This window comes from Centroberyx gerrardi, chromosome 11 (assembly GCF_048128805.1).
Source record: "Centroberyx gerrardi isolate f3 chromosome 11, fCenGer3.hap1.cur.20231027, whole genome shotgun sequence".
Lineage (NCBI taxonomy): Eukaryota > Metazoa > Chordata > Actinopteri > Beryciformes > Berycidae > Centroberyx > Centroberyx gerrardi.
In genome coordinates this window covers 24,588,279-24,600,909 of record NC_136007.1, presented here as the reverse complement: position 1 = coordinate 24,600,909, position 12,631 = coordinate 24,588,279, and the positions used below count along the sequence as shown (strand labels likewise).

The following is a 12,631-nucleotide window of genomic DNA, read 5'->3' as shown; positions in this document are numbered from 1 at the left end:
CAGACGAGAGTCCCAATTTGTTCCAGAGACTGCCCCGAGCGAAGATGAGTGCAAGGAAGCGATCTCACTGATGAAACATTCAGCTGATGAGGACACAGTCAAGAAGAAGATGAAGCTGGCATTTGTCTATCGCCGCAACATGGTCCATGACCCCCAGCAGTCAAGCAACATATTGTCTGACTTTCCACGTTTCAAAGACGTCAAAGGCTTGGTAATTATCTGTCATTATTTTGACAGTGTTATGACAATTGAATAGTTTTTTTAGACAGTAGATGGGTATTGTAGTGATACTCAAACAACTAGCACCTATTAACTTTGGTTGGCTGTGAAATCCTGAAATTATCACCCAACACCCCCCACCCCAGGTTGAACAGGATTTTGGTCTGATGTTTGGAGAGGGTGTATCAGGCAAGCTTCTGGAGAGGTGGCCGACCACATTCAAGAAAAAGATCATCCAACAATGCAGAAAGCTTCCATCCATCAGTGAGCTTGAAGAACCCCTGCTGGCAGCTGATCATCCTGAGGATGGCACTGAAGTGGATGTTGACTTTGGTAAGCTGCTTGTAAGCATACTGTTCTTGTTGTATTGCACTCATAGACTTGTAATATATCGACATCATGTATCATGTATAAACATTTACATATCAACATAATACTTAAAGCTGGATTGAGATATAAAAATAATGTATCTGTGAATAATGTAAGAGGACATTTTGTATATAGTACCAGTCAAAAGTTTGGACATACCTTCCCATTCACTTGAACTAGAATTTATAACCTCCTCCTCTCCTTGTCTCCTTTCCCCTCTCCTTTCCTTTCCTTGTCTCCTCTCCTCTCTCCTCTCCTTGTCTCCTCTCCTCTCCTGTCCTTGTCTCCTCCTCTCCTCTCCTCCATGGTGGGACACACACACAAACCGCTCTCCAATTATAGTAGTGGGATGAGAAAGTGCATCCAAACTTTTGACTGGTACTGTATATTGAACAAAACCTCAAAAGCACTGAAGAGTCTGGCTCAGCCGTAAGGATTTTTGGAGTGGGAGAGCTTCTTGTGACGATATAGAACTGCTATCTTTTCTGTATTTTGTAAAAATGCTGCTGACATTGCAGATGCACTGAATTTTGTTGATGGTCCACATAATTCAAGTGTGTTAACATCAAACTTGTTTTGTTACAGGTTGGGACAGTGACCTTTCATCGGTTTTACTGCTGTTACACCTGATTCCACCCTCTGCTCAGGGTCGGAAGAGACCAGGAAAGGTGTCGGCGTCCCAAGCAGAGAAGCATCTTGTGGTCTTCAAGAAGGTTTGTATTTTTTCCTAATTTATGATAAGAATTTTTATAATATTACAACCATGTAATTCTAATCGTCTCTCCATGTGTGTTTGTCTTCTCAGACTGGAACAAGCATCCAAGAGCATCTCGATGCCATCACTACCAGCACTCAACCCTATCTCCTGGCTGTTGGAGTTAGGAAGAATGCAATCCACCAGTTCTTCATCATTCTTGACAAGAATGCCATACCTTGCAGGTCAACCTCTTCTCTTGGTGCTTTGGATGAACTGTTTAAGGCACATTTTGTGTTTGGCACATCATACAACACCATGCTCCACAACATGTACACGTTAATCCAGACCACTGTGTACAACATTGATGTTGGCAAAGTCAAGGAGAGTCCTCGTGTTGCTGAAGTTAGGACGAGGTTGCTTCATTAGTGCTTGAAGTTTCTCCTCCATCATGAAGTGTTTTGTTTGTCAGGCTGAGTTAACTAGTTCAAATATGCTTGTTAGGCATTTACGAGTAGTTCACGGTTACTTGCCTGGAAAAGATCTTCGCCTTAAATGTGTTCAGACTGGATGTGGCCGTGTGTTTGGTACTTTTTCTGGTTTTAGGAAACATTTAAACACCAAACACACTGAGTATATTGACCAACAGGTTGACACTGATGTTAATTTAAGCAGTGCAGGAGAGGCGGTGACAGCTAATGTAGATGAGACAGCCACAACATCTGAACTGTTGAGAAAGTCCAATAGGAGCACTCTAGATATGTGTGCCACTGCTGTCGCACAACTCAAGGCAGCTGGATTAAGTCAGTCTAATGTAAATAGTTATGTCTCATCCATGGAAGAAGTGTTTTTTGAGATTCATAGTCAGGCTAAAGATGCAGCTTTACAGTGCTTATCTCCACAGGACACAGAAAAAAACAACAAAATAGAACAATCCTTCCAAAAGTTGGAAAACCCATTCACACCCTTAAATTCAGAAGCTAAATGAAACAAACACTTCATAGAGAAATGGGGAAATGTTGAACCCGTTGAAAAGGTGCTTGGCACAAGATTTGACAGCAGAAGAAACAAAACTACTGGGACATATGACCAGGTAATTGTAACTGATAAGTTTGCATATGTTCCCATTTTGGAAACACTGAAGACAATTTTTCAAAACCCAGAACTTGCAGACATGTTCAAGCCCAGGCACATGCCCAAGGAAGGTGTGTATGCAGACTTGAGAGTAGGGCTGAAACGATTCTTCGAGTAACTCGATTACTAAAAATCATCGATGCAAATTCTTTGCATCGAAGCTTCGTTTAATCCATATAACTATATACACACTCAGTGTTTCGCACGGATGATTATTACTGTTGCACAACACGCTGGAGAAAGAGAAAATAGCGAGGGGCGAAGAGAAGAGACAGGCCAGAGAAAACGACAGAAAGTGTCCAAAGTTTCGGATCCAGTGTTGCCAACTTGGCGACTTTGTCGCTAGACTTAGCGACTTTTCAGACCCCCCTGGCGACTTTATTTCTCAAAAGCGACTAGTGACAAATCTGCCGACTTTTTCTGACCATGGGAAGCAATGTTAATGTGTTGAATCCCAAAGTATTTGGCAATAAATTGGTTCGGCTGATGCCGGTTTTCTCTACTTGCTTGTCTAATCCAGAGGGGTCTGACGGTCACAGCGCTTCCCACACAGCGTAGCTCCTCCCTCCGCTGAGAGCAGGGACTGTAGGATAGGGTCCACTTGTAATTGCTACCGGCGTACCCCGAAACTGGCCCGGGTGGGCGGCGTCAGCACTTAATATTAAAACGGGATGAGATGAAGGCTAGTAAAGAATGCACGTTAATTATGGCTATATGTAATGGCTAGTTAAGAACGTAAATCAATATGGTGGCTAGTTATGATGTCCCTAAGTTAGCTAAGTTTTGCTCAAGAAAATAACCACAGAAAATAAAATGCTGCAGTCAATTTGTGAAAGCCTGAGCTTCATTCATGTTATTATTATGATAGTCACACACACATACACACACACACACACACACACACACACACACACCTACTCCGCTCACAGTGATGCATAAAATACCCAAGAAAGCAAAATATCAGGTGGTGTAAGTAGCAATTGGAGCCTAAAATGCACCAGTCCAATACAGCAGGTATATTCAGTTTAGTTTGATTGCAGTGAGTAGGGTCAGCAGGTGTAGGGCAACCCTTCAACATAGTAAATAAATGTACATTAGCCAGTCTTATGAACTTGTATGATATTTAGGCCTAGTAATAAATATCAATAATAATAATTATTTCACCTCGTTTTCAGTAAATCACAGTGTCGTATGGACAGCTTCGTGCGGACAGCTTTTCTCTTTTGTATATTTACTATTGCTCTTTAATAAAGCAAAAGTATTTCTTATCCGATTACTCGATTAATCGATGGAATAATCGGTAGAATACTCGATTACTAAAATAATCGATAGCTGCAGCCCTACTTGAGAGATGCCACCTATTTTAAAGAAAGTCCCCTATTTTCTATAGAAAAAGATGCCTTGCAGATTCAACTGTTTTATGACGACTTTGAAACTGTAAATCCCTTGGGCTCTAAAAAGGGTGTACATAAATTAGGTGCTATATATTTTACATTAGGGAATTTTCCCCCAATCTTTAATTCCTCTTTGATTAATATTCATTTGTGTGCTCTTTTCCATGCACAGGACATCAAGCGTTATGGTTTTAATTCGATACTTGAGCCACTTGTTAATGATCTGAAAGTACTCGAGACAGAGGGACTTCAAATTCCCATGTTTAAACACATGATTCATGGTACCATAGTTCAGGTCACTGGGGATAATCTTGGATTGCATAGTCTGTTTGGCTTTGTGGAGTCATTTGGGGCTCGATATTACTGTTCGTTTCTGTCTCCTTAAGAAAAATTGTTTTCAAACTGTGTTCTGTGAAGATGATCCGGAAGTTGTACGAAGAACTATCGAGATGCACGCACAGCACTGTCAAACTATACAAACAGATCCTACGCTACCTCATATATATGGTGTGAAACGCATTTGTCTGTTGAAGTCACTTCAGTATTTCAACACAGCCAACAATTTTTCTGTAGATATAATGCATGATATTTTAGAAGGGGCTGCTCAGTTTGAGGTGAAACTTGTTCTGCACTACATTAAGGACAACTTCATAAATGCTGAACAACTGGCTGGTAGAATACATGCTTTTGACTATGGTTACAATCAGCAGCAAAACTGTCCGCCAAGAGTAAAGTTGTTTGATGGATGGGGTCATACAGTCTTGGTGCTTATTGCGCAATATGCCTTTGCTATTTGGTGATTTAATACAGACAGATGATAAGTACTGGCATCTTCTACTTTTGCTTCTACAGATTGTTAACATTGTATTTTCACCAGTCCTGTCAGAAGGCATGACCATTTACCTCAAACATTTAATCATTGATCATCATCGGCTCTTCAAGCAGTTATTTCCTGCAATCAGTCTCTTACCAAAGCATCACTTCATGATACATTACCCTCGTAATATAAAGAACATCGGCCCAATTCTGCACATGTGGTGCATGCATTATGAAGCCAAACATAATTTCTTTAAGAAACAATTAAAAAGCTTTAAAAACATTACAAAGACATTAGCCAAAAAGCACCAAAGTTGTATGGCAATGTATCGGGAGTCCTTCAGCAAGGAAAGATTAACTTTAGGTCCAGGAAAGATGGTGACACTTAGTGAGTTCAAAGACGGTCCAGAGATTGCTTCCAAATTTGGAGCTGTAGTCAACCAGTGTGTTTTCTGCCAAGTGGACAAAACATCATGGTACAGAGTACCGCCGTGACTTCATTATCTGTACTGAGGTAGCATTTGAGATGCCTGTGTTTTGTAAGATCAAGACTATTGCTGTGAAAGATGACAGTGTATTGCTCTATGTGTTTTGATCAACATTACCATGCCTTTAAGGTCAGGCTGCATCCAGACAGGGTTCTAAATAGGGCTGCACGATATGGGAAAAAACTGCCATTGCAATTTTTTTCTTCTGCGATATATATTGTGATATGAAAAAATACAGGAATTTTCACCAAATGACTTGAATAGCTCTATCAAGCCTTGCCCCTTTAAGAAGGTGGCCTTGTGGGTAACCTGCGCGGGTGACGTAGTAGGAAGTGAGTGTGTTTTTAGCCGCAGCCAGAGTGAGTTGCAGGATGCTAAGTGAGTAAAGTTATCATAGTTAGCGGGAAAAGAGCTTAGAACGTCACCGAGAGGCCGTGCATTATGTTCGCTGCTGTACCGAAATAAAGTGCCAGTTCTCCACTGCAGAGTTGGTCCGGACTCTTAGTAAAAAGCTTGTTACCAGCTACGAGCCAGGCTAAGCTAAAATAGGCTAGCACAACAGCAGAGGCTTCCCAACTACGGTTCGGAGCCGCAAAAGCTGGAAAGGTAACATACGATACTCTTACAACAAACCCTTAAATCGGAGTAAATTATGTTATATCAGACAAACTTCTCTTGTAGATAATGTAAAATGAGAACCGTGTGAGTTTTCCTTTTGTATCAAGCAGCAAAAAAGTTGTAGCATGACATGTTTGAGTTAATTTGCCTTACTTGACATCGCACGTCCTGCGATGTGACTATTGCGCATGCGCACATCGCGATGATGCTGAAACGATATATCGTGCAGCCCTAGTTCTAAAGGTGTTGCACATAAATGAGCTGTGTTACTTCAAACCATTTGATGTTCAAATGAAGTATGGAACGACAGATTCCTCCTTGTATGTTGTTCCATATTGCCATTTTATGCAGACCTAAGGTCAATGTTTTAAGTGGTTTTGTATTCTCCATGAGATGTTTTGATATTTTGGCCTGACATAGTTGGGAGCTGAAAATAAAGTTGTTAAATGCATTATTTTGTGGTAACTTGTGATTTTTACTCACTTAATGGTATATTTGAAAAAGCAATATTGAAAACAAATTTGTTTAGATGTAATTTGACACTACAAAAGAGTAAATTAAGTGTAAAATTAACACCACTGAGATTTATTTTCACAAATAGTGTCAAGTTTCAGAGACACTGAGCAGTGTTAATGGGTGTTAGAATTTTACTCTATCAGAGCTGGTTTTTCACAGCAAGAGAGTAAATTATCACCACAGTAGTGTGTAACATCAACACTTGTCAGAGTTATTTGACCCTCCAGTGTTAACTTTTAATAACTCAATGCAGTGTTAATGAGCATTGGAATTTAACTCAGAGTTGATTTGTTATCACAGAAGAGTAAATTATCAACACTACTGAGAATAATATTTACACTCTCCAGAGTTATTTAACCTGTAGTGTTAAGTTAAAATAACACGATACAGTGTAAGTGAGTGTTAATTTTTTACTCTATTTAGAGTTAATTTAACTCTAAAATTTTAACACTAGGGCAAGAGTCAATTTAACACCAATTCCGAATGGGACCAAATACACTCGGGAATAGTGTTAAATTTAACTCTTTAACATACCTGCAAACTAGTCGCACTAGTCGAAATTCGCTGTTTTGAATTCTGAGGTACGAGGTCTGCCAGCAAGTGGCTAGCACAATTTCCCATAGACTGGAGTGAGACCAGAGAGGGTTCAGAAAGTTGTTGTTATAGAGCATCTTTGGGTAGCATAACATGCAAGCTTGCTAGAGTGACAGTAATACAGTCTCTCGGTTTTGCTGGTCTTGTTTGGGTCTAGCACAGCAGTAGCTCCGTTGTGACTGGCACTGCACTGCCAGTCCCAAGGCGTTCCATTAAAAACCGTTCGGGTAAAATCTTTCACTTCATGTAGGTAAGGTTTCCTGACCGAAATTTTGCCAACATGATAAGCTTTCTGAAATCCTTGAGCCATTTTCTGTTACACGAGTAAAACATATTGTCAAAGTGCCACAAATGTTTTATCCACATGGTTTTTAATGGACCGAGGTTCTAGCACAGCACAAGTAGCACATCACACGCAGTGGTTTGTGATCTGGCTTTGCTGTCATACCCTGCTTTACAGTCAAGATGCTTTACAATCGAGTCTGAAAGTAAATAACGAACAGTCCACAGTTTCTACTATAAAGCAAAACACTAAAGAATGACTGGTTTGAGGTTGCTTTGTTAGATCAGCACTTGAATTTGAACTTCTGCTCGCTGAATCACACTAACAGCCTACTTTGTGTCACTAGCTGTCACTGTTTGGCTATATAACATAATATAAAATAAAAACAGAAAGTTATGATTCATTTGTATAAGACAGTGGCCAGAACAGAACTTTTAAGCATTTCTAAACATTTTGGTAAAATACAGTAGTTTGTGGACACATGCTTAAATAGGCTATATATTTAAGTTATGTTAGGTTATACACTAACAAATATCAACAGCAACGACATCAGGAACGTCTCGTTTTCGGTGGACAGCCAGAACTACATAATGTCTGTGTATTTCTAATCACAAGAGCTTAAAAAGGGGTCTTACTTTGGTTAAATATGACAAAAAATACTGCAGCGCCAATGCAGCACCACCGACTCCACCTGGAAGTAAGTTCTTTGTTGTTGTGACGTCATGCTGATATGGCCTATATAGCAACTAAATCGAACGTATATGTCATATTTCGTATGACGGATCACATCACTGACGGAGTTTCAATAAAATAAAGATAAATGTTGTCTTTTCCCTTTATTTTCTTCTCAGAGTGCACCAGAATGCTTTGTTTACATGTTAAAATCACAAAAAATTTCTTCTGGGGGAGAATGCCCCCAGACCCCACTACAGGGGTTTGGTTTACAAACATGTCACCTTTTTCACCTCTTATGAGTTTGCAGGTCTGCTTTAAGTGTTACTTTAACACTGCAAAATTTACTGTGTAGTAGCTACACAATTTTCTATAAGCTTAAAAAGTAACCGTGCTTTTTCACCCCAGGGGGCAGCTCTTTTCACAGAGGCATTAGAGAGTGAAAACAGAGTTCACACCCCCTGTTAGAGTAAAAGCATATAAATAATGCACCAAACCCATCTTGTCTCTGGCCCTGCTCACAGTTTACTAGGCAAGGATACACAGCTCAGTACGATGAGCTCAGTGCTCATGCAGCTAGCTAGGTCAAAGCACTAGGCTGCTGAGCATCAACACAACACTGCTCCCTCCCAGCCTTGAAGATTCCCACAGAGGACAGCTATCCTGATTTAACTGACTTGTCACTGTATTGAGGGAGAAATGCTGCAGTGGGACTCTGACAATCAGTAATGTTTCCCAGGCAATACAGTGTCTAAACTAAAACTAGGAGAGAAAGTTTCTGAACACTCTAAATGCAGTGCCTAAATTACACATAATACACCCAATGGCAAACATTTAACTTTAGCTAATAAAACTCCTCTTCCACAAATATTCATAACTAGGGGCCACCTAGAAAATATAACATTTGTTGCATTAACCCAATCTAATACATCATATTAAAATATACTTCAAGGCATTATAGACACCAGAGATGTTTACACACACACACACACACACACACACAACATGAAAACGAGTTACAAGCACTAGACAGGCTACTTTTCCCACAGGCTCCAATTATAGCAGGTTAAGGACTGTATAGTTAAGATGGCTGCCTGTGGTTCCAGTCTGGAGTTGGGATGCTTTATGGCATTTCCTCACTATCCTTAAGAGCTCCATGAACAAACCATTCAAAATTCAGTGTAGTTCATGTGCTTATACAGGCTTTTCATTCAGCCGTGTTTCAGCCACTGGGTAGACAAGTAAACATGAAGATGGCCAATGTGTTTTGGTTACTGTCAGAGACTAATGGATGCAGGTTGGTCAGCGTGGAAGACAGAAGGGTCAGTGTAGTGTGAGGGAAGTCACACCTGTGACAGATTTGGGCCAAGTCATCTACAAGCACACACACACACACACACACACACACGCACACACACTTCTCATCTTCATGTGACATGTCTGGCGCGCCTGTTTGTCACACTGGTCGTCTGTCCTTAAGAGGCAGCTTGTGAATGACACCACTGGGTTTTAAATGAACAGAATTCTCTGCCTGGCAGCGGGAGCCAACTTTGTGGCTTTACAGCATGTTACAGGCATGAGCGTTCTCAGTGGACTACACTGCTCCAGCACTATCAGGCTCTCGCAGCCTTGTTTTATGTGTGTATGGTGGAGTTGCATACAAAATAAATAACAGAGGCTGGCTTAGTTGATCTTCGACATGACCTCACCATGATCTACAGGTCACAACATGCCTACCTGCACCACACCCAGTTCTCAAGGAGCGCTACAATGACGGAGCAAAACTTAGTAACAAGCCTTGTAATGCTTGTTACTGAAACACATCGACAAGACACTTAGGCAGTGGTTTACAAACTTCTTCCTCAGGTGAGCCACACTGTCAAAACCACTGAGACCTGAACTGCTTTTGTGGGCTGTTGTGCCGACTATTCTAAGAATAAACATTTTTTTAGGCCTAAAGTAATCAATTCAGCTGACTTTACATTGCAGTGATGTAGGAATGAGACAGAAATGGATGAGTCTACAGCCCAGGTTTTACAAATAAATCAGACTAACCCATCACCCATTCACTGCCTGCCTTAGATAAGATGTGGATTTTTTTTATTATTACATAAATTAGGTGAGACAGTTATAACATGCATAAACATGTGTGTAAACATACATAAAGAGTTTGAAATTAAATAGATCATGATACAGCAAATGGCTTCCTACTTAATGAGAACTGTCCCGTCAAAAACCCTCATCTGTTGAAGCCACCGATTTTTAGAGATTTGTTTACTTTTACCACTACAATTATTATTACATTTAGCCTATACTACCACTACAACAACTACTACTACTACAAAAGCTGATGATGAGGATAATACTAATAATAACAATAAGGGTGCAATATTAATAATAATAATAATAATAATAATAATGATCTTGCTGCAACCCTATTTTGCTCTTAATTTGTAGTAAATCTCAAAAACACAAGCTTGAATCAGTTTCTGATTCTTACAAGGTTAAACAATAAAGGCAGCTCCATACCAAGTTAAAACTAACCCTTGGCTGGGCTCTACGATGTGATCCTTTTGCTCTCAATTGCCTAAAACATTATTATATGCCAATAAGAAATAAAATTGAAGGACACATTTTAAGATCCTTTGTGTTCAAAATAAGACATCACTGTTCTCTGGCAACAAGGTACAATACTGAAATAAGCACTGGACTCTTCTCATTTTGTTTATAACAGTCACGACTCTCCATGCCTCTCCTCCTCCTTCACTAAAAGTTTGATGAAATGAGAACTCCTGTTAATATTAAATGAGCCATAGAGACAATGTCCTGAACTCAAACATTCCTGATTAAATCAGCACTTATTACCAGATACAGCCTAAAATGAAGTAATCTGAAGTTGAAAGAGACTGTGCCATCGCAGTTCTTCCAATATGCTCAATATGCTCAATATGGCTGGACCGCTGAAGATGCCTGTCTGATAATTCACTAAAATATCACTGATGAAGTTGCATCAGTTGCTCTGCCACAAACAACACAGTTTGAGTCCTTTGAAGTGGGTCACTAATAGCGGGCTATAATTATGTATGATTTGTATTCTACTATTTTAGTCTGTTTCGACATTCATGTGGCAATCATGCCTTCATTCAAACCAATCACAGGACATACTGCATAATCAGGTTTGTGTAACACTGCTGCTTTTTTGGTTTGGGTCATCATTTAAGCCTGGACTCAAATTAGTTATTTTGGCCCACATTCCTGCCTTCTGAACATCAGCCCAGAAAATAATCAATTCACTGTAGTGGCCAATTTTTAGGCCTGTATATCAGACTTTGCTTTCTACAGTAGGCCTATGCCACAAAATAGAGGTACTGGAATCTGCGCAGGGCAGTAAAAGCATGATAGTGAATATATAATTCATTTGTAACATAAATATATATTTTTCATTGGGACCTGCAGAAATGTCTGCAAATGAAAATGTTAAGGTTGGACCCAGATTTAACAACATCAGTCAAGTCGTTACATAACCAACCACGGTAAGCTATGCTCTGTTGGCCATGATGGTCAATGGATAAATTTCACGACTAGTTAGCAACGGAATCAAACCATAAATGCACTTTGCTAAAATGTCAGTACGGTCAACTGTACCCGGTGATCTGCCTTTGGTCCAAGTTCTTCTAATTATTGGCAATCTTTCAAAATAACATGCATTGCCTTGCAGATGTTAACGTAACTATCACACACTTGGCATGCTAGCTAGCAGCTCAGTCCCACCAGGCAACAGCTAAGAGCTCGACTATGTGTCTCTCCAACGTCACCGCTGGCCATGACTTGTAAACAAAGATATCAGATATGTTATGAGTAACCTAAGAAACATTTGCAAACAGAAACCACCAAGTGCTACGCCTTTACACGAAACATTAACTTCCTTAACGTAAATGGGAACATAGATCATGCAACGTCTTTAACATAGCGTCCTGTGAAAGTAACCAGATTGACTAACTCAATATTATGTGGTTGATGATAACAAATACGAATCTGTCACTGTCACTCGGCCTTGTTTATTTCAATTGACGACACAGTTAGCTAAGGTAGCTAACGTTAGCAAGCGAAGCCTCAGCTCGTCTTTAACATGCGCATCATAACTTGCTAACGTTACAAAACTGCCAAAACTAACGCCAAGGTTTAACTTACGTACTCAAGTTAGCAAACGCTAGATAGCAGCTAGCAAAACATTAGATAACGCTTCACGTTAAGTTAGGCCTGAATTAACTTATTTGTGATTTGCAAATAGTGCCTTCAACTAGCCTGTTACTTTTATGAAACAACTCTGCAATGTAAACCTAACTAGCTAGGTAGCTGGCTAGCCGACTTTGACTGCAAGTAGTTTGAGTCCGAAAACTATTTAGCTAGCCAATTAGGCTAAAGTTAGCAAGCCTCCAAGTTAGCTTCTCTAAGCTTACCTTCTGAGAATGCTGCTGGAGGACATTCTGCTCCACGGTCATGGCCGGTTCAGAGTGAAATGAAGTTAAATTGAAACCAGGAGAAGCAAAACGCGCAGTTTAATTGTCACCAAAGCGAATTAAAACACGATGCTAAGATGTCCCCTCCTTAACAAGCGACATAACGGGCGCCATAGCAGAGTAACTAGCGCAGGTCGTCAGGCATGAAAACATTGCTGCTCCCTGCCTGGGATCTGGGATCGATTACTCAAGTCTGGCTGAACTGCATTTACGTCACGGATCAAAATCGTGAGAATGACGTCATTTTCAAATTACCCATGGAGATAATGAGATCTTAATACTTTAAAATCATTAATAAATATTATACTGTCGAC

At 40.1% G+C, this 12,631-nt stretch overlaps 1 protein-coding gene across 2 annotated transcripts in view; it reads right to left on the bottom strand.

Annotated features, from left to right (window-relative positions):
• usp25 (ubiquitin specific peptidase 25) overlaps positions 1–12,442 on the bottom strand; it is a 42,620-nt gene extending 30,178 nt beyond the window's left edge. For both annotated transcript variants that reach the window (XM_071898323.2, XM_078286496.1), the window contains exon 1: positions 12,258–12,442. In XM_071898323.2, the coding sequence (XP_071754424.1) occupies positions 12,258–12,299 (42 nt within the window). In that variant the 5' untranslated portion in view covers positions 12,300–12,442. The remainder of the gene's footprint in view (positions 1–12,257) is intronic.
• Between the last annotated feature and the right edge of the window lie 189 nt (positions 12,443–12,631).